Here is a 22,361-nt window from a genome sequence, read left to right as displayed (position 1 = left end):
GGCTGCAAGTGCCAAGGGCACAGGGATCTTTCCGGGTGACGGGAATGGTCTACATGAGGAACAGGTTACCTGTTAACTTCACTGAAACAGACAACCTGCAGTATTTCATCACAATTAAATCATAACTCAAAAAAATTTTAAATTAGCACATAAGGTCAGTCGCGGTGGCTCACGCCTGTAATCCCAGCACTTTGGGAAGTTGAGGCAGGCCAATCACAAGGTCAAGAGATCGAGATCATCGTGGATAACATGGTGAAATCCCGTCTCTACTAAAAATACAAAAACTTAAGCAGGCGTGGTGATGGGCGCCTGTAGTCCCAGCTACTTGGGAGGCTGAGGCAGGAGAATGGCGTGAACCCAGGAGGCGGACCTTGCGGAGAGCCGAGATGGTGCCACTGCGCTCCAGGCTGGGTGACAGAGTGAGACTCCGTCTCAAAAATAAATAAATAAATAAATAAATAAATAAGCACATAAAATAATTTTAATTTAAAAAATACTTGGATATGATAAAAGTTGAGTGTTTTACTGTGTTCTGTTATTCTTCACATGTGTGAGTGTGTATTTCCGATCTCAGTGCACCACCAGGTCATGTGTGCCTCCAAGGCCATACCTGGATCTCCGCAGTAATGGCTGCGTGTAAGGCTGACTCCAACCCTCCAGCAGCCATCAAGCTGCCCACCAGAAGATCAATCATGAATCGACGACCTGGACTTATGTTCACTTCATTGCCTGAAACTGAAATAGAAAGTGTGTGGCAATTGGAGTGAAACGCCATCCCCTCCCAGCACCCTGACCCATGCCCTCTCCTGTTCCTTCCCCGAGCCCACCTGCGCAGGGCAGGAGAGCAGAGAGTGCCCGGGCCTGCTCCTCCGTGGTGGGCAGCAGCACGGACAGCCGCTCTGCAGCACGGCCTGGGCAGCCGACTGCACGATGCTCAGCACGTCCGCGCTCCTGGCCAGGGTTACCACTGTCTGGTTAGGAACACAAACAGAAAACCAAAATTAAAAGCAAGTAGATCCCGTAACGTCAGACTATAGAATACAGAAAGACTTACCACAGGGAATCTAGAGTGGCCAAATGTTAAGAAATGTAATACTACTAACCAGAGACAATTCAGAGTATCAATCATTCCATTTCAACTCTCATTCTTAATAAATAAAATGCCCACACAGGAATGGCGGCAGCTGCTAACCAGCTGACAGCCCCCAGGCAAACAAGTCCAGTAACCACCAGGGCCTCTTCCCCAATGCCACTGAGCCCCATACCCACTGGATGACAGGGTGGGCGGCCTCATGAGGCCCACTGTACTCCTCATCTCTTCCTCCAGGGAAGCTGCCATGTGTGTCCTTGAGGGCCTATCCAGGGTGGTGAGAGCTCTACGTACCATTCTCAGTGACAGCCAGGGTTTGAGCGTCCCCACTCCCACACGCCACATCGGTGACCTTCAGTCCTTATTTAAGCCCAGCTACCAGCATCGGAGTGGCCTCATCTTCACTGGAGCCTTCAAACAGATAGGACAGAGGTTACTAAGTCCTGTAAGAGGCCATCTCCCTGCACGCTCCCACTCATGCAGAGCAGACATACCGTGGCCCAGCCGGCCGCAGTTCCCGTGGCCCCAGGTGTACAGCTCCCCCTCAGCAGTGATGGCCGCGCTGTAAGTGCTCCCGCAAGCGATGTGCACCACGTGCTTCCCGGCCTGCTTTCCAGAGAAGGCGGAGATCACCTTAGGCTCCTCCAGAGACCCTGGGGAGGATGGGAACAAACAGGAATGCCCTTCTTCTTGGTGTTTTTTCTTATTAGCAAAGGAAATTCAATATCCAAATTTAGACCATCACAGCATCAGGCCAGTTTCACCTTCCAGGTACTTTATAAAATAAGGAAGAGAGAATTCCAACACCTAACACCTCCATGACTTTTTGTTCAGTTGGAACCCGATGCCAAGCATGGTATCCAGTAGAAATATAAAAACAGTGTTTGTTAAAGACTCGTATGACAGGCCGGCCACGGTGGCTCCCACCTGTAATCCCAGCACTTTGGGAGGCCAAGGAGGGCAGATCACCTGAGGTCAGGACTTCGAGACCAGCCTGGCTAACATGGTGAAACCCTGTCTCTACTAAAAATAAAAAATTAGCTGGGCATGGTGGTGGGCGCCTGTAATCCCAGCTACTTGGGAGGCTGAGGCAGGAGAATCACTTGAACCCAGGAGGCGGAGGTTGCAGTGAGCTGAGATCGCCCCATTGCACTCCACCTTGGGCAACAAGAACAAAACTCCATCTCAAAAAAAAAAAGAGACTTGTAAAGTCCATTGCAGCTTTATTCACAATGGCCCAAAACCATGGTCCATCTGCAACAGAAGGAATGAATTACCCATACACACAACAACATGGCGTGTTCTCAAGACATCTGCTAAGTGAAAGACGCCAGAAACAAAACACCATACACTGTATGGCTTTGTTTATATTAAATTATAGAAAAGGCAAAATAATAACAACAGAGAGCAGATCACAGGTTGTCAGGAACTAGAGGTAGGAAGTGGGGATCAAAAGGGTACAAAGACGGCCCTGGAAGCGACGGGAGCACCCCATGTCTTGATGGTGGTGACCCAACTGCGTGCACTTGTCAAAACCCACCCAACTCTACATCTGAAACTCATGCATCTGGTTGTATGGAAGCCTCATAAAGCTGACCGACATTTGTATGTATTTGTTAAATGAATATGGATGGAATGAACCCAGCACTCTGCAATCTACACTTTACAAATGAAAAGTATGAGGCAGTGGGGATTAGGGTAGAGAAGTCTTACTAGTTGAAGAAATTGCAAAGTTAGCGAAATATCCTATTCTTAGGATCCAGAATATGTTCCTATAACAGATGACATTTTCTTGAGAATCTATAGAAGCCAGGCCTCTCCAAAGACATGGTTTACTCTGCATCCTGCCCAGATTTTACCTCTACTATGAACCTGACTTTCAAATAACTGATTTGTAACTACTTAATTTACTAATATTTACTAACACTTAATGTTAACTTTCACTAAATGCAAGTTACATACATGTGGTGTAAGGTCTAACATTAAGACCCAATATTACATGTTGCCTTGACATCTGGTATAAAGCGGGAGGTTTTAATGGCCTCAGGGCAAGTTTCCCTTCCCCAGATGCCAAACAATTCTCATCACAGTGACCAGGCACAGGTACAGTTCCAGCTTATGCCTGAGGAGTAGGCCCCACTGCCCTGCCAGCCCAAGGAATTCTTAAAGCAATTATTAAAGTCTTTCTGCAGGAACCACAGCCACTCTCGTTACCACACAGCCTGCCTCTCGCAGCCCCTGGTTCTCTGTTCTATCCTGAGCGAAAGACAAGAAACTTCCGTCCATCTCGTCTGCCCAGTGTCAGTACTGTGGGATGGAAATCCCTCCCCCACTGACAAGGTGAAGAGGTGATTAAAACAATACATATAATGGAATTTTACCCATTTAATCCTAAGGCCACTGAAAATTATTCCTAACCTTACTATGGCTATCATATGAGATTTTCTCCACATTTACTTTACATAATGCTTCATGATGCTATTTAAAATCTAGTTTCCCCTTTCCCTTTAATCTATGTGTTATGGGAAATTTCAAACACAAAAAGCAGAGAGAAGGCCTTTTCTGACCAGCTGGGTCCATCATGTGCATATGGCTTTCGAGAGTCCCCTTGGCCAGGCACCCCTCTCCTGCCCTCTTCATTCCCAACACAGGAACCTGACACCCTCAGACAGGCCCTCCCCTCCTCCTCCTGCAACCCAAAGCCTGCTCTCCACTCAAAGCCAGGGTACACCTTAAAAAGACTTCTGCAATTAACTCCAGCCCACAGGCATTTTCTCTTCTTTCCACTATTTACTTAGCCTTTTAAATTTAATTCTCAATTACTATTCTATCTTCAAGGTAAACTCTTTAAGTTCCTTAAAAACAATTACTTAGGTTTTTTTGTGGTAGTTTCTCCACAAAAGGCACTCATTTACGGTAGCAAATTGGATTTACAAGCCTTTCTAGAATGAGGCACATCACCAAATAAGGTGATCTGGTTGTTCTGTTTGTTCATGCATGGAACTGTACCAGGGTGTATGTGTGGAGGGCTGGGGGATGACAAGCAGCATACAATTTGCAAGCCTTCAAATTATAAAGCAGCCTTCTGCCACCAAGAAAATAAGTGATCTCATTCTGACTTACAGTTTGAAAATAGGACATCAGAGGGAATGTCCTGAAAGGAATGAGTTGCTTCACTATTCTCAGACCTGGTCCCACTCTGCTCCCTCTCTCTGTAACTGAAGGTCAATCACAGCCGGGAGAGCCTGCAACAGAGATATTTTTTATTCTTAAGAATTAGCCATGAGGCAGGGCCAGTATTAAAGACAGATAAACAGTAAAACTTTCTAAATTTCACTTCAACTAGGTTCCCAAACCACAGATGACAAGCTCCATGTGGTTCACCTGCCCAATTTACTTAGAGGGACTCAGGGGAGTAATCCCAACTGTGACCATTGCTCAACAAACACTGAGCAGCTATTATCTGCCAGGCACTGAAGTTGTAAAGACGATCAAAGGGCCTATCCTCAAGGACTCCACAACTAAGAGAATTAAAAATTCCAAAAATAACCTACTGATATTTTAAACACTTTTAAAGACCCTTATGATTTTCTGCTTACTCTCTTTGTGTGTGGGAGGGGAAGGGTTTTTTTTGTTTTTTTTGTTTTTTTTTTTTTTGAGACAGTGTCTCGCTCTGTTTCCCAGGCTGGAGTGCAGTGACGTGATCATCGCTCACTGCTGTCTCAAATGCCTGGGCTGCAGTGATCTCCAACCTCAGCCACTCAAATCGACAGGACCACAGGCGCATACCACCACACCTAGCTAATTTTTTTGTTCTGCTTGTTCTCTCTAAATTTTAACAAACTCTTTTTTGTTTTTTGAGTCGCAGTCTCGCACTGTCACCCGGGCTGGAGTGCGATGGCACCATCTCAGCTCACTGCAACCTCTGCTTCCCAGGTTCAAGTGATTCTCCTGCCTCAGCCTCCTGCATAGCTGGGATTACAGACGTGTACTGCCATGCCCAGCTAATTTTTTGTATTTTTAGTAGAGACGGGGTTTCACTATGTTGGCCAGGCTGGTCTGGAACTCCTCACTTCATGATCCACCCATCTCGGCCTCCCAAAGTGCTGGGATTACAGGAGTGGCGCCCGGCCAACAAATTCAATTTTCACAATTGATTTTACTAATATTTGTAATGTGAACTTTCATTAAACATAAAGCATGTTAAAAGTGGAAAAAATACATCTCAAATAAAAGAAAATTATGAAATCGTTCCACCTTCTTAAATAATGTGGAAAACACATAACTAAAGAACAGGCAAAAATGGACTAGTATTCTAATAAAGAAAACCTAAACTAGGACCTGCTTTGCAAAATGATTATCAGTAGGCAACAAAATCACCAAAGTTAGCAAACTTTAAAAATCACAGCAACTTGGCCGAGCACGGTGGCTCACACCTGTAACCCCAGCACCTTGGGAGGCCGAGGTGGGAGGATCACCTGAGGTCAGGACTTTGAGAGCAGCCTGGTCAACATGGTGAAACCCCGTCTCTACAAAACACACCTGGACAACATGGTGAAACTCCGTCTCTACAAAAACACAAAAATGATTTTTTTGTATTTGCCGTGAGAGCGGGTGCCTGTAATCCCAGCTACTGGTGAGGCTGAGGCAGGAGAATCGCTTGAACCCGGGAGGTTGAGGTTGCAGTGAGCCAAGATTGCACCACTGCACTCCAGCTTGGGCGACAGGGTGACACTCCGTCTCAAAAAAAAAAAAAAAAAAAAAAAAGAAAAGAAAAAATTGAAAAAATTACACCAACTGAAGTACATAGACACCATTAAACTTTTCACAGCATTTTTGACATTTCATTTTAACAAAGGCTTAGTTAAAAAGACATGTGGTAAGGGCCCACAATGAGGAACCAGGTCCAGAGATGTTAAGTAACTCGTCACACAGCTGAGGTAGCAGAAGCAGAAGCATAATCCAGGCCTCCTCATCTCTGCCAATCTCAGTCTTCTGCTGAAGAATTTAGAATCACTGTCTGTAGCAAGAAGACCAAATTGTGTAACCTAGTAACAAAGACCCTTCGCCATTTGTTCCAAACCTACCTATTATTATTATTATTATTTTTAGACGGAGTCTCCCTCTCTCGCAGGGGCTGGAGTGCAGTGGCCCCATCTCTGCTCACTGCAAGCTCCACCTCCTGGGTTCACGCCATTCTCCTGCCTCAGCCTCCCGAGTAGCTGGGACTACAGGTGCCCACCACCACGCCCGGCCAATTTTTCATATTTTTACTAGAGACGTGGTTTCACCGTGTTAGCCAGGTTGGTCTCCATCTCCTGACCTTGTGATCCACCCGCCTCGGCCTCCCAAAGTACTGGGATTACAGGCGTGAGCCACCGTGCCCGGCCTACATTTTATTTCCCATACCATATTTCACACATCCTGTGTTCTACCCCGGTCAGCACTCTGCTGCTATTCTAACTTGCTCCTACCTTTCCTCCTCCGTATTTGGTTGACACTAACTACCCCTCTTTACGGTTACTTTGGTACTTAACTAGTATTGCCTTCACTGTGGCTCCCAGTGAACATGCAGCTTGCTTATATCATTTACTCAACCAACCAACATTTACTGAGCACGTACAATATTCTAGGAGCAGGGGTACAACAGCCCACATGGGGTTATCTCCTGCTAGAGGTAGGGCGAAATAATAAACGAAATAAAGACATTATTCTGGAAAAGCGGCAAATGTTATGGTAAAAAATAAAACATATGAAGGGCACTGGGGAGTTGAGTTGGGGGATTCTATTTTAATGACCGTAGTTAGGAGGCCTTGCTGAGCAGGTAACACTTGAGCAGAAGCTTCCAAGAGCTTTTTGAAAAGAACAAAGGAGAGAGAAGCAAGTGCAGGGGCTCTGAGGTGTGAGCGGGTGTGCAGTTTCCTCAACAAAGGCCACTGTGGCGGACCTTGAGTGAGGGCGGGTGAGATGCATTCGCGTGAAAAAGCGAGTGTCGGCCGGGCGCGGGGGCTCACGTTTGTAATCCCAGCACTTTGGGAGGTCGAGGCGGGTGGATCATGAGGTCAGGAGTTCGAGACTAGCCTGGCCAACATGGTGAAACCCCGTCTCTACTAAAAATAGAAAAGTTAGCCAGGCGTGGTGGCGGGCGCCTGTAATCCCAGCTACTCGGGAAGCTGAGGCAGGAGAATCACTTGAACCTGGGCGGCGGAGAGTGCAGTGAGCAGAGATCGTGCCACTGCACTCCAGCCTGGGTGACAGAGCAAGCCTCCGTCTCAAAGAAAAAAACATCAACAAAACAAAAACAAACGAAAAACAACTTTAGACCCCTTAGTTTTTTTACGAAATCTTTACTACTTGGTTTCCATTGCTATCTAAGTTAGCTTAGGCCTGGCTCAGTGGCTCACGCCTGTAATCCCCGCACTTTGGAGGCCAAGGTGGTTGGATCGTATGAGTCCAGGATTTGGAGACCAGCAGGTGTAACATGGTGAAACCTCGACTTTAAAAAAAATACAAAAATTAGCCAGGCATGGGGCCGCATGTCTGTGGTCCCAGCTACTGCGGAGGCTGAAGTGGGAGGACAGCTTGAGCCCGGGAGGCAAAAGTTGCAGTGAGCCCAGATCGCACACTGTAGCCTGGGGACAGAGCAAGACCCTGGCTCAGAAAAATTAAATACATAAGTTAGATTTAATTTTTTCCAACCTCTCATTTGGCTAATAATTTTTTAAAGCAGTACTGTACTTACAAATATTACAGAACCTAAATCTCCAACTCTAGGCAATAATATTAGTTATAAGTTACAATTTTAACTTACATGTAAGTTTAATATGGTCTCTCTTATGAAAAAAAGGCTGGGAGAGGTTAGAGATGACTTATTCACTCTCATTTCCTCGTAAATACCACCCTTTATTCTCATTTAAAGTCTGAAACCCTGGCCGAGTAGCTCCAGCCTAGAAAGACGAAAACACAGAAGTAAGCAAAACGATTAAAGTTGCTGAGTACGTTTTAAAATTTGGTTGCTAGCCTTCATACTCATTTTGCCAAGCAATCAACATAAAACCTACTCAATTGAGCGTAACTACTGCTTCGACAGGCAGCTTACTGGAATGGAAACTCTCGACTCTGATATTTCCTCTTACTAAAAAAAAGTACTAACCGGGCATATGGCTATACACAGGATTTCTAGAAACAGAACTTAACATGCAGTCCTGTATTGAACTGACAATCTAGGAAAGAAATTAAGGAGGCACAAACACAAAAGTAAACACACAGTTTTGCGCAATTGTATAGACAGGGAAATAGGATTCCGTGATTTTATAAAAAAAAAAAATTAAAACAGCCAGGCTCAAAACGTCACAGCAGACTTCTAAGGCTTGTTTAACTGTCAGTTATGATCCCCGCAGCAGCTGAAGCCACCTTCTAATACAAAGAAAAATGAAACTATTTTAATGAACTTAATGAACATGCGTCCCCGACATGGCCAACGAGCCAGGCTTACTTGTGGGACTGAAGGGCAATCCGATTCACGGTGGGTTTCCACAGTGAGGATTACCAGGAAAAACGCTTCCGACTCAGAACACCTGGAAAGGAAAGCTGCCCGAAGAACCCTTCTCCGACACAAGACGGGCTGGCTCGCCATCAAGTCAGCCCCTTCGCGCTTACCTGAAAGGAAGAAGTGACGACCTCACCCTAACCCGCAGGCCTACCTGCCGCGGGGCTTCCCCTCTGGAGCGCTGCCCGGGGCACCGCAGCTCACACTCCCACACAGGCCGCCCAGTCCTGCGCTGGCACGGCAACCGCCTTCGTCGCCGTCCAGTGGAAGGTGGAGCATTCGGGGCTGAAGCCGTGCGCACCGCCTCCTCCACAGAGAAGCGCCGATAAAAACCTGCCAAGGACAACCTGTGAATCCGCAGTCATTACCAATGCCTGCACCTACGACCTGCGCCGGAAAACATAGGCACGGCTAAATGACGCAAGAGGCCGCGCGCACACGCTCAGTGCTGCACGACCTACACCCCGCCCCCGGGGCGCTCTCCCGCCGGGTTCCGGTTCCTTCACAGGGTCCCAGTCAGCCGGGCGCGGAGGGGCGGGGCAGGGACGGAGGCGGTGGGGCGGGGCGGGGGCGGGGCGGGGGCGGGGCGGGGGCGGGGCGGGGGCGGGGCGGGGGCGGGGCGGGGGCGGGGCGGGGGCGGGGCGGGGGCGGAAAAGACGGTGGGGGCCAGGGGCTGGGACGGCGGCGGGGCTGAACGTGGCGCCAGGATCAAGGCTGGACCTGGGGAGGGAGGAAGCTGGAAGTGTAGTAAGCAGGACAGTATTTTGCCAGGTGGTGTTGGCCCATCAGGAGTTCAAAATGAAAGTCTGGCGTGGCGCTTATTTAAAATTAGGGTTCCGACTGGGCACGGTGGCTCACGCCTGTAATCCCAGCACTTTGGGAGGCCGAGGCGGGCGGATCATGAGGTCAGGAGGTAGAGACCAACGTGACCAACATGGGAAAACCCCGTCTCTACTAAAAATACAAAAATTAGCTGGGCGTGTTGCTACGCGCCTGTAATCCCAGCTATTCCAGAGGCTAAGGCAGGGGAATCGCTTGAACCCGGGAGGCGGAGGTTGCAGTGAGCCGCGATCAGCCACTGCACTCCAGCCTGGGCGACAGAGCGAGACTCCGTCTCAAAAATAAATAAATAAAATGAGGGTTCCCAGGGGCAGTCACAGTGTGAAGCTGCATTTAATTGGTGTCCCCGGGCGATGCCATAGGAGAACGCTGCCCTAAAGAGCGCAAGAAGCGGGGAAAGGGTGCGTCCAAACCTGGGGGCGGGATGGGGCGGGCCAAAGTAGCGGTGGTAGTTCCACCGCTGGGCCCTTCCTTACTGACCGGGTCAGGGAATAGATGTGAGGTTGAGGTTTGGTGAAAGCCCGCCTCGAGACACTGAGAGCAGATTGATTGATTTATTGATTGATTTTGAGACGGAGTCTCGCTCTGTCGCCAGAATGGAGTGCAGTGGCACGATCTTGGCTCACTGCAAACTCCGCCTCCCGGGTTCAAGCGATTCTCCTGCCTCAGCCTCCGGAGTAGCTGGGACTATAGGCGCGCGCCGCCACGCCCGGCTTTTTTTTTTTTTTTTTTTGAGACGGAGTCTTGTCATCCAGGCTGGAGAGCAGTGACACGATCTCGGCTCACTGCAACCTCTGCCTCCTGGGTTCAATGAAGCCATTCTCCTGCCTCAGCCTCCCCGTAGCTGGGATTACAGGTGTGCACCACCACGCCCAGCTAATTTTTGTATGTTTAGTGGAGATGGGGTTTCACCATATTGGCCAGGCTGGTTTCGAACACCTGACCTCGTGATCCGCCCGCCTCAGCCTCCCAAAGTGCTGGGATTACAGGCGTGAGCCACCGCGCGTGGCCAATTTTTGTATTTTTAATAGAGACGGGGTTTCACCATGTTGGCCAGGATGGTCTCGATCTCTTGACCTCGTGATTCACCCGCCTCAGCCTCCCAAAGCGCAGATTTATTTTTCATGAGATATACAGGAAACCAACTGTTAGGCTATCCTGCCTTGGCTCCTCCTGGAAAGGAGAAATTCCTTGGGATCCACCAATGTGGTTTCCGCAGAAGTAGTCAAAGACAGAGCTCATTCATAAGAAGCAAAGAGTAGCCAGCTAGATTGAGACCTCCTAGTAAATCAATGATTCCGTGGTTGCAGGTGTAGAGTCCCTTAGGAATGTTGTTCCAGGTTGTGACTAGACACAGAAACACTATTATATGAAATTTAAATCATGTGGAGTGAGGATATTTGTAAAATGAATTATGCACTTTATTGAAACAAAACACCAAATATCATTTGTCCTTTTCAGGCTCTGATCCTATTGGACTGTTGTGTTCTAGACTGTATACACAGCCTCTGACCACTCTGGTTTTGGTCTAGGTCACTATGCAGCTTCTAATTTTAAACATTTTAATCTGCCGTGAGCTTAGCAATCATCTTAAAACTGGCTCAGAGGGCCTATTACTTGCATCTTAGAACTGGCTCAGAGGATCTATTACTTTCTTTGGTCTCAGCCATGTTTTGGCTAGGTGACACTGTTAGATAAGGAATTCCATTGTATATTGAAAGATGGTTGACAAGTTGGTCTCAGGTGATGTGGTAGATTGATGAAAAATGGCTCTAATTGGCTGGGCGCGTTGGCTTATGCCTGTAACGCCTGTAATCCCAACACTTTCCGAGGCAGAGACGGATGGATCATGAGGTCAGGAGATCAAGACCATCCTGGCTAACACGGTGAAAGCCTGTCTCTATTAAAAATACAAAAAAAATTAGCCGGGTGTGGTGGCGGGTGCCTATAGTCCCAGCTACTGGGGAGGCTGAGGCAGGAGAATGGCGTGAACCAGGGAGCCAGAGCTTGCAGCGAGCCAAGATCATGCCACTGCACTCCAGCCTGGGCAACAGAGCGAGACTCCATCTCAAAAAAAAAAGACAAAAAAAACTTGTAACTGAATATTGCATAGCAACTTTATTTGTAATAGCTAAAACTCTGAAAGCAACCCAAATGTCCATCAACAGGATAAACAAACAGTGGCACATGTATATAATAGAACACTACTCAGCAATAAAAGGGAATGAACTGGTCAAGTGCAATGGTGCATGCCTGCAATCCCAGCACTTTGGGAGACTGAGGCGGGCAGATCACCTGAGGTCAGGAGTTTGAGACCAGCTGGCCAACATGGCGAAACCCCATCTCTACTAAAAATGCAAAAATTAGCCAAGCGTGGTGGCAGGCACTTGTAATTCCAGCTACTTGGGAGGCTGAGGCAGAAGAATTGCTTGAACCCAGGAAGCAGAGGTTGCAGTGAGCTGAGGTCGCACCATTGCACCCCAGCCTGGGCGACAAGAGTGAAACTCCTCAGAAAAAAAACCTCAGAAAAAAAAAAAAAAAGCTGGGGGGAATGAACTATTGATATATGCCTTAACATAGCTGAGTCTCAAAATAATTATGTAAGTGAAACAAGCAGACCAAAAAAACAGTGTGTACTCAACGATTACATTTATATAAAAGCCTAGGAAATGGAAGCCCATGTATAGTGACAGAAAGCAGATGAATGGGTCCCTAGGAGTAGAGGAGGCAAAGAGGGTGAAGGGATTGCAGTGGGTCAAAAAGAAACTTTGGTGTGATGGGGATGTTCACTGTTTTGTTTATGGCAATGTTTTCATCATAAGACACTTGTCAAAACTTACCAAATCATACATTTTATATATGTGCAGTTTATTATATGTCAATTAAACCCCAGTAAAGCTGTTGAAGTCTTGTCATTGTTACAGAAGCATGGGCCTCTGCAACAATGACAAGACTTCAACAGCTTTAAAACAGTATTTTAAAAAATCATGTATTAGGAAATCAAATAGTTTTCTTATGTATAAATTGTTCCCCAATTACTCTTGTATGTTTTGGTTTTGTTACAACAAAAGCATCAGAACAGCAAAGCAGATGATCATTTTTTCTTTACCTCAACCCCCTATCACTAGTTAAAACTGCCCTTTGTCCTTCCAAAATGAATAGTGGCATTCCCTGCCATTAAAGCATTTCTATTATATGAATACTTTTCAATTAACATTATTTAGTTTATTCAAGGCCATTGATGACCTACAAATGTAGTAGGGCATTTTCCAAAACATTTGTTGGGGGTGAGCAGGGAGAAACTTTCTGAAAAATACAGGAATAACTCAAGGTGAATTGAGGTAGAACAGTAGGATAGTGATTAAAAGCCAGGAGTTGGCTTTTATGAACTGCCTCACTTGGTAAAATGGTAAGTGGATGTGGTAAGCAGAATGCCCAAAGATATCCACGTCCTCACCTTGAAACCTGACTGTGCCACCTTACATGGCAAAAAGGGCTCTGAGGAGGCAACTAAGGATCTTGAGAGAGGGAGCTGACCCTGGATTGTCCATGTGGGCCCAAATCAGTCACGAAGGTCCTTCCAAGAGGGTGACAGGAGTGTCAGAGTCAGAGAGTAAGCTATGATGATGGATGAGTGGCGAGAGAAGTGACATTGCTGGCTTCAAAGATGGAGGAAGGAGCCACGAGGCAAGATACAAAGGCGGCCTCTAGAAACCGAAAGAGCAGGGATGAGACTCTTCCCAGGAGCTTCCAGAGGGACCTAATCCTGTCTGCACCTTGATTTTAGCCAAGTAAAGCCTGTGTGGAACTTCTAACCTCCAGAACTGTAAGACGATATGCATGTGTTGTTTTAAGCTACAAGGTATATAACTTGTGAAGAGCTGTAAGAAAAAACTAACACAGTTAAGTATGCCAAATTAAGGGAAGGAGAAGATGCTGGGATCCCCCAAATGTCTTTGTCAAAAATAAAACAGATTCAGTGTTACAGATGAGCAACCTGGTCTGACCTTCTCTCCACCCTCTGGTCCATCATGTCAGTGATTTTCACAGACTCATTGTATTTGTTACTTGGTCAGCACCTCTGCTGTCCTGCTCGTCACCACCCAGTTCCATTCCTCTTTCTCATGTCCTTGGCTGGAATGAATCCTGTCCTCTTTGGACTGGTAATAGAGAGGTACCCAGATCTTTTTTTTTTTTTTTTTTTTTAAGATGGAGTTATGCTCTTGTTGCCCAGGCTGGAGTGGAACGGCGCGATCTCAGCTCATTGTAACCTCCTGCCTCAGCCTCCCGAGTAGCTGGTATTACAGGTGCCCACCACCATACCTGGCTAATTTCTGTATTTTTAGTAGAGACAAGGTTTCACCATGTTGGCCATGCTGGTCTCAAACTCCTGACCTCAGGCGATCTGCCCACTTCGGCCTCCCAAGGTGCTGGGATTACAAGTGTGAGCCACTATGCCTGGCTCCCACCCAATTCTTAAAAGCCTTCAGTAAATTCTAAACACACAACTTTCCTGAGACTGTCCCCAGGAAGCCTGTCCCAGGGCAGCCATGCGAACCCCTCAATGGCAGCCCTCCTGCGCAGCCTGACTTTGGGCCCATCCTCACCCACCCAGGCACACTCAGCCTCTGCTGCACCTGCTGAGTGATGGCACTGCTATTCTAATGTTGCCATGGGCTTTCCACAAATGTCTTCACATCCTGTGAATGTTTCTCTTCCATAAGCCCTGCTTCAATGGGGCTCTGACACAGAACGTGACCCACCTGCCTCCCTGCCTGCTTCCCACAGCATGTCATCCAAAAGCATGGCAAAGAAGTTTGCAGGCAGCCCCATCCGAGCCTATGCTGTAGAGCATGCTCCCTGGACTATGTCATCCAAAAGCATGGCAAAGAAGGCAGGCGGTCCCATCCGAGCCTATGCTGTAGCACGCTCCCTGGACTATGTCATCCAAAAGCATGGCAAAGAAGGCAGGAGGTCCCATCTGAGCCTATGCTGTAGAGGACGCTCCCTGGCCTACTGGGACTTGTACTGTGTGTCTGGCTGATTCTCTGGAAAGTTCCTCTACAACTGAAAGAAGGCCGGGTGAGGTGGCTCACACCTGTAATCCCAGCACTTTGGGAGGTTGAGGCGGGTGGATCAAGACCACCCTGGCCAATATGGTGAAACCCTGCCTCTACTCAAAATACAAAAATTAGCCAGGTGTGGTGGTGGACGCCTGTAATCAAGCTACTGGGGAGGCCGAGGCAGGAGAATCGCTTGAACCCGGGAGGCAGAGATTACAGTGAGCCGAGATGGCACCACTGCACTCCAGCCTGGGCGCCAGAGCAAGACTCCGTCTCAAAAAAAAAAAAAAAAGTGAAAGAGGAAGCCATGCCTCAAACCCCCCCAGTAGAAGGACTGTGACCAGAACTTGACTCCCCTGAAGATGAGACTCTCTAGAATCTCAAATCTAGAAATGCTAGCACCTGGCAATTCATTTAAAGTTTCATTGTTTAGCTCCCACTTATAAGTGAGAACATGCGGTTTTTGACTTTCAGACATACAGAGTGGAATAACAGACATTGGAAACTCCAAATGAATAGGAATGAAAGGTAAAGTAGACTTGGAAGAGGGCCAAGCGGGCGACTTGAGAGATCAAGTACCTTCATTAATTTCATACTTCGCCAGTGACCACCCAGTGCCACTGATTCAGGCTAGCTGGGTTAACCTGAAGGGAAGGGTGGGAGGGATGAAATATTATATTCAGGTGATGTTACACTAAAAGCCCAGACTTCACCACTGTGCAATATATCCGTGTAACGCAACTGCATTTGTACCCCTGAATCCATCAAAAAATTTATTTAAAAAAGTTTAAAGCTTAAACTTTCAGTGAGACACAACTTTTTCCAGCATAAGGACTGTCACGCTAGGTCTCCCTTAAAGCAAGAACTTCCCTCTCTGGTGCTTGCGTATCTCCCCTCTCCTCCTCATCCTCTATTTCTGTCATTTCGTACTGGTCAATTCTGCTGCTTGCCACAGATGTAGAAAAGGATTTTACGGCGAGTAGATTTTAAAACTGCTGTATTCTCAACACCTACACAATGCGTGGTACATTATAAGAGCTTCATCAAGGCCGGGCGTGGTGGCTCACGCCTGTAATCCCAGCACTTTGGGAGGTCAAGGTGGGTGGATTACCTTGGGTTGGAAGTTCGAGACCAGCCTGACCAATATGGAGAAACTCGTCTCTACTAAAAACACAAAATTAGCCAGGCATGGTGGTGCATGCCTGTAATCCCAGCTACTCGGGAGGCTGAGGCAGGCAAATCGCTTGAATCCGGGAGGCAGAGGTTGCAGTGAGCCGAGATCACACCATTGCACTCCAGCCTGGGCAACAAAAGCAAAACTCAGTCTCAAAAAATAATAATTAAAAATAAATAAGTAAATGAAAGCATAGTATATAGGGACAAGAAACAGCATCTATCTTTTTTTTTTTTTTTTTTTGAGACAGAGTCTTGCTCTGTCACCCAGGCTGGAGTGCAGTGGCACGATCTCTGCTCACTGTAAGCTCTGCCTCCCAGGTTCATGCCATTCTCCTGCTTCAGCCTCCCGCGTAGCTGGGACTACAGGTGCCCGCCAGCACGCCTGGCTAAATTTTTTTTTTTTGTATTTTTAGTAGAGACGGGGTTTCACCGTGTTAGCCAGGATGGTCTCGATCTCCTGACCTCCTGATCCACCTGTCTCAGCCTCCCAAAGTGCTGGGATTACAGGCTTGAGCCACCGCGCCCAGCATTTTTTTTTTTTTTTTAGACGGAGTCTTGCTCTTGTCGCTCAGGCTGGAGTGCAATGGCATGATTTCTGTTCACTGCAACCTCCCTCTCCTGGGTTCAAGCGATTCTCCTGCCTTAGCCTCCGGAGTAGCTGAGATTACAGGTGCCTGCCACCATGCCTAGCTAATTTTTGTATTTTTACCATGTTGGCCAGGGTGGTCTCAAACTCCTGACCTCAGGTGACCCACCTGCCTCAGCCTCCCAAAGTGCTGGGATTACAGGCGTGAGCCACTGCGCCTGGCCTATCATTTTTTTTTAAAAGGCTGATCTGTTGTTTATTTTCTTATTCATCAATTCCTTTGAGCCACATGAGCTGGGTTGAAATAACACAGTTTTCCTCAATTTTTTAGAAAACTAAAGCCTGTAATCAGCTTTCCTTCATTTTTCCCTAATGTCTTCCATTTGGTGTTCACGTGTTCTTAGGATTCTCCTGGTTGTGACATGCTTTCAGATTCCATGACCTTCACAGAGGACTGGTCAGGTGTACTGCAAGATGTTCCTCTACTCCGGTTTGTGTGGTGTTTTCCTCATGCTGATGCTAGGGCCGTGGATTGGGGGGTGATGTGCTTTCTCGGGCCATCCTATTAATAAGGTCATGTGCATTGACCATCTCACGCAGTCCTGGGACCTGTCATATGGACAGGTGCTCCCTGAAGTGTGGCTGCGGTGTGTGTGTATGTGTGTGCCTTAGAGACAGACACATCTGCTTCCTTGGGAAATCATACTTGGTTTTATTTAATTCTATTTAATTAAATTGTATGGGAAGACCGCTATGCTTTTACTTCAAAGCTGAATTCCTTAAACTATCCTTGATTTTATATTTTCATTCGAGACTGTTAGGCCCTTTATCTCTTCTCTGAAGCCACACCTGGCTTGCTCAGAGAAAGTTTCACCTGCATTCTGCAATGTAAATTATTACATGAGTTCACTTTCTCTCACAACCCATGACTCGGGGGCCACATCCTTCCCAGACAGCTCTTAATATTCTTCTCCTGAGAATATGGCCAAGAACCACAAGACTTTCTCAGTCCCTCTGGAAGCAATGGAAATGGACTGTTTCACAGCCTGCCACATCCTGCATCGGCAAAACTGTCCCGTCCGGGGCCTCCCAGCACAAACCACACCGGCAAAAAGCTCTGCCTCGCAGAGCACTAAGGAGTGCAGGGCTGCAGTGCATCCACCTGGGAAGTGGCCATGGCCCATCCAGGGCTTGGTTTTGGATCTGCCGTGCGTGTTCGCCATACTGAAGATCACTTGTATTCATTTGGTGCAGGTTTAAGCCGCAGCAGGCTCCGGAAGAGCACCCCAGGAATGCACAACTCTGAGAGGTACTCGGGAGGTTGAGGCAGGAGAATCGCTTGAACCCAGGAGGGGGAGGTTGCAGTGAGCCAAAATGCTCACTGCAATGAACACTTATGTAAACGTATCTGTATGAGTCCCAGATTTAAATTATTTTGAGGACATACCTAGGAGGGGAATTGCTGAGTCATAGTAATTCTATGCTTAAATTTTTTAGGAACCTGCCAAATTTTTCCACAGCGGTGGCGTCATTTTACATTGCCACCAGCAATGTGTTGGCTCCGTGTTTTCCATGTTCTCACCAATACTTGTTATTTTCTAGGTGCCTTTTTTCTTTTCCTTGTTGTTGTTGTGGGTTTTTTTTTTTTGTCATCCTAGTAGGTATGAAGTGGTTGCTTCTTCTTTTTAAATATACTTCTGAAGTCCAGGCTTTTTGAGATGGAATTTTGCTCTTGTTGCCCAGGCTGGGGTGCAATGGCACGATCTCGGCTCACTGCAACCTCTGCCTCCCGGGTTCAAGTGATTCTCCTGCCTCAGCCTTCCGAGTAGCTGGGATTACAGGAATGTACCACCATGCCTGTCTAATTTTGTATTTTTAGTAGAGATGGGGTTTCTCCATGTTGGTCAGGCCGGTCTCGAATTCCCAACATCAGGTGATCCGCCTGCCCTGGCCTCCCACAGTGCTGGGATTACAGGTGTGGGCCACCATTCCTGGCTTCAGCCCATACTTTCTTTTTCTAAAACATTGTAGGTGTTGTCCCATTGTCTTTGGCATTAAATGTTATTCTATTTTAATGTCTGAGGCCACAATCAAGAATAATTAAACACAAATAGGGTATAAATAATGTTAAGGAAGGATTGTTGATTTTGTTGGGTGTGATGGTAAAATTGTGGTTAGGTTAATGTCTTTATTACAGATAACTACTAAAGTATTTATAGCTTAAATGATTATGTTGGGGATTTACACTTTTAAAAATCTCATAAGGAAAAAAGTGAGTGTGTGAGCAAGAGTGGATATAGATTTGCCAACAGATGACACCTGTTACCACCCCAAGGAGGATAGCAAATAGAATAACAGCTGGGTGTGGTTGCTCACACCTATAGTCCCAGCTACTTGGGAGGCTGAGGCAGGAGGATCACTTGAGGCAGGGGAGTGTTTGAGGCTGGGCTGTAGTGTTCTATATTCATGCATATGAATAGTCACTGCACTCCAGCCTGGGCAACATGGTAAGACCTCTTCTCTTCAAAAAAAAAAAAAAAAAAAAAAAAAAAGGCTAGGCACAGTGGCTCACACCTGTAATCCCAGCACTTTGGGAGGCCGAGGAGGGCGGATCACAAGGTCAGGAGATTGAGACCCTCCTGGCCAACATGGTCAATCCCCGTCTCTACTAAAAATACAAAAATTAGCTGGGCGTGGTGGCACATGCCTGTAATCCCAGCTACTCGGGAGACTGAGGCAGGAGAATTAGCCTGGCATCAGAGTGAGACTCTGTCTAAAAAAAAGGCATAACAATGCCTGCCATTGGCTGGGCACAGTGGCTCATGCCTGTAATCCCAGCACTTTGGGGGGCCCAGGCGGGAGGATCACAAGGTCAGGAGATCGAGACCATCCTGGCTAACACGGTGAAACACTATCTCTACTAAAAATTAAAAAAAAATTAGCTGGGCATGGCATCATGCGCCTCTAGTCCCAGCTACTTGGGAGGCTGAGGCGGGAGAATTGCTTGAACCTGGGAGGCGGAGGTTGCAGTGAGCTGGGATCGAGATCATGCCACTGCACTCCAGCCTGGGCAACAGAGTGAGACTCCACCTAAAACAAAACAAAACAAAGTAAAACAAAACAAAAACAAAACAATGCCTGGCACCAGGAGTACAGGTGTAGCAGTCTCAGAATGTCAACTCACTCCATAGTTTGCAGATGTCATGGTCACCAAGAAAGACCCAACTCATATAGGCGGTGAACAACACTTTACTCACATTGAGAAGAGGCAGGGCAAGATCAGCTTCAATAGTGGGCATCAGTCTCCCAAGGCAACCTTCAGTCTACACGGGGTGGTGTTCGGCTTGCACCTCTCCTGTGCTGTAGACAAAAGATCCTGTGTCCTCCCCACCAGGAAAGATGGAATAGTGAGGTTGGCCAAGTACTACATAAAGCACATGCTTTAGAAGAACAAAGAAGACAATATTGAGTCTGAAACAGAGAAAGATATTACCACACAGGGAAATAAACCCAGTCCAAGTTGCAAGGGCTTTTTTTTTTTTGAGACGGAGTCCCACTCTGTTGCCAGGCTGGAGTGCAGTGGCATGATATCGGCTCACTGCAACCTCTGCCTCCCAGGTTCAAGTGATTCTCCTGCCTCAGCCTCCCACATAGCTGGGACCACAGGTGTGCGCCACCACACCAAGCTAATTTTTGTATTTTGAGTAGAGATGGGGTTTCACCATGTTGGCCAGGATGGTCTCTATTTCTTGACCTTGTGATCCGCCTGCCTTTGCTTCCCAAAGTGCTCGCATTACAGGCTTGAGCCACTGCACCTGGCCACCCAAGGCCTATTCTAATGCTGCCAAACAGGGGTCAAAAGATTGCACACACGTGACTGCCTTTCCTAGCAAGATTAAAAGTTGAAAGATCAGCAGGAAGTTGCTAACTGATTAACGTGGGTAGTGTATATAAAGTTATGTGAATTGCATGCTTTCTCCCTTCTTTATCTGTGTGTTTGAGAACATCCGTAATGAAAGTATTTATGGTGGCTGGGTGAGGTGGCTTACGCCTGTAATCCCAGCACTTTGGGAGACCAAGGCAGGCAGATCACTTGCCTACTTTAACTTATATTCCTTTATTCCGGGAGAGAAGTTATTGAGATGTTAACTGCTTGTAGGCAAAGGGAAGAAACATGGAAGTCAGGTTTGTTGGTGGAGGAAAAATGGTACTAAAGACTCTGCCCAACAAATATTCAGAATCCAGAAATGTTCGTATTTCTCCGTGGTTCAATTTCTCATGTGTCACTTTCCATTATAAGGATTCTGGGGAGCAAATAAGATACGATTCTTCCAGGTATCAACCCAGAGTCTTTTTCTTTTCTTTTTTTTTTTTTTTTTTTGAGACGGAGTCTTGCTCTGTCGCCCAGGCTGGAGTGCAGTGGCACAATCTTGGCTCACTGCAACCTCTGCCTCCCAGGTTCAAGCAATTCTTCTGGCACAGCCTCCTGAGTAGCTGGGATTACAGGCCCATGCCACCATGGCTGCTAATTTTTGTATTTTTAGTAAAGACAGTGTTTCACCATATTGGTCAGGCTGGTCTTGAACTCCTGACTTCATGATCCACCCTCCTTGGCCTCCCAAAGTGTCATCCCAGGATTACAGGCATGAGTTGCGGCGCCTGGCCAAAATGGTGTTTTTTTTTTTTTTTTTTTTTGAGACAGAGTCTTGCCCTGTCACTCAGGCTGGAGTGCAGTGGCGCGATCTCAGCTCACTGCAAGCTCCACCTCCCGGGTTCATGCCATTCTCCTGCCTCAGCCTCCCATGTAGCTGGGACTACAGGTTCCTGCCACCATGACCAGCTAATTTTTTGTATTTTTAGTAGAGATGGGGTTTCACTGTGTTAGCCAGGATGGTCTCGATCTCCTGACCTCGTGATCCGCCCACCTCAGCCTCCCAAAGTATCATCCCAGGATTATAGGCGTGAGCCACTGCGCCTGGCCCAAAATGGTGATTTTTATAATTCAATCATTCTGTTTACTAATGGAATCTTTTTTTTTTTTTTTTTTTCTGGGACAGAGGCTCACTCTATCACCCAGACTGGAGTGCAGAGGCCTAATCTGGGCTCACTGTCACCCCAGCCTCCTGAGTTCAAGCGATTCCTCTGCCTCAGCCCTCTGAGTAGCTGGGATTACAGGAGCGCACCACCATGCCTGGCTCATTTTTGTATTTTTAGTAGAGAGGTCTTTCATCACATTGGCCAGGCTGGTCCCAAACTCCTGACCTCGTGATCTGCCCACTTCAGCCTCTCAAAGAGCTTGGATTATAGGCGTGAGCCACAGTGCCTGGCAGGAATCTGTTAATGTGCATCTTGGCATATACACTGAGACACACACACACACATATATTCCAATATATATCAACGTATGTGATAGCCTCACCTAGGTCAAGATATGGTAAATTTATTTTCTTTCTTTTTTTCACTTTTTTTTTTTTTTTTTTTGAGACAGACACTTGCTCTGTCACCCAGGCTGGAGTGCAGTGACGCAATCTCAGCTCACTGCAACCTCCGCCTGCCGAGTTCAAGGAATTTTCATGCCTCAACCTCCTGAGTAGCTGGGATTACAGGCATGTACCAACATGCCTGGCTAATTTTTGTATTTTTGGTTTTGCCGTGTTGTCCAGGCTGGTCTCAAACTCCTAGCCTCAAGTGATCCAGCTGCCTTGGCCTCCCAAAGTGCTGGGATTACAGATGTGAAACACTGCGCTCAGCCTTTCCTTTCTTTTCTCCTTCCTTCCTTACTTCTTGTGACTGGTCTTGCTCAGTCACTGAAGTGATAGGCTGCGGTGCACTGACACAATCATAGCTCACTGCAGCCTCAAACTGTTGAGCTCAAGCAATCCTCCTGCCTCAGCCTCCTGAGTAGCTGAGACTACAGGCGCACACCAGCATGCCATGCTAATTTTTAACTTTTTGTAGAGATGGGATCTCACTATGTTGCCCAGGCTGGTCTCTAACTCCTGGGCTCAAGCGACCCTCTCACCTAGGCCTCCCGAAGTGCTGGGATTACAGGCGTGA

The 22,361-nt window shown here is 47.1% G+C and overlaps 1 protein-coding gene across 18 annotated transcripts in view; it reads right to left on the bottom strand.

Annotated features, from left to right (window-relative positions):
* LOC134738398 (E3 ubiquitin-protein ligase HERC2-like) overlaps positions 1-20,420 on the bottom strand; it is a 42,184-nt gene extending 21,764 nt beyond the window's left edge. For 4 of the 18 annotated variants that reach the window (XR_010124098.1, XR_010124095.1, XR_010124094.1 and 1 more), the window contains exons 1-7: positions 8,794-9,074; positions 7,902-8,037; positions 4,214-4,335; positions 1,585-1,743; positions 1,385-1,501; positions 828-971; positions 611-735 (exon numbers count right to left, since the gene is read on the bottom strand). Coding sequence is in view for 1 of the 18 variants with exons in the window: in XM_063653309.1 (XP_063509379.1) it covers positions 611-694 (84 nt within the window). In the remaining 17 variants the exon portion in view is untranslated. Of the gene's footprint in view, positions 1-610; positions 736-827; positions 972-1,384; positions 1,502-1,584; positions 1,744-4,213; positions 4,336-7,901; positions 8,038-8,793; positions 9,158-19,561 lie in introns of those variants that run through there. The other 14 variants (XR_010124091.1, XR_010124089.1, XR_010124086.1 and 11 more) reach the window with 9 other exon arrangements.
* Positions 20,421-22,361: the final 1,941 nt, after the last annotated feature.

This window comes from Pongo pygmaeus, chromosome 16, assembly GCF_028885625.2.
Source record: "Pongo pygmaeus isolate AG05252 chromosome 16, NHGRI_mPonPyg2-v2.0_pri, whole genome shotgun sequence".
Classification (NCBI taxonomy): Eukaryota; Metazoa; Chordata; class Mammalia; order Primates; family Hominidae; genus Pongo; species Pongo pygmaeus.
Note: the sequence above shows the minus strand (reverse complement) of the source record. Positions and strands in the feature narration are given on the sequence as shown.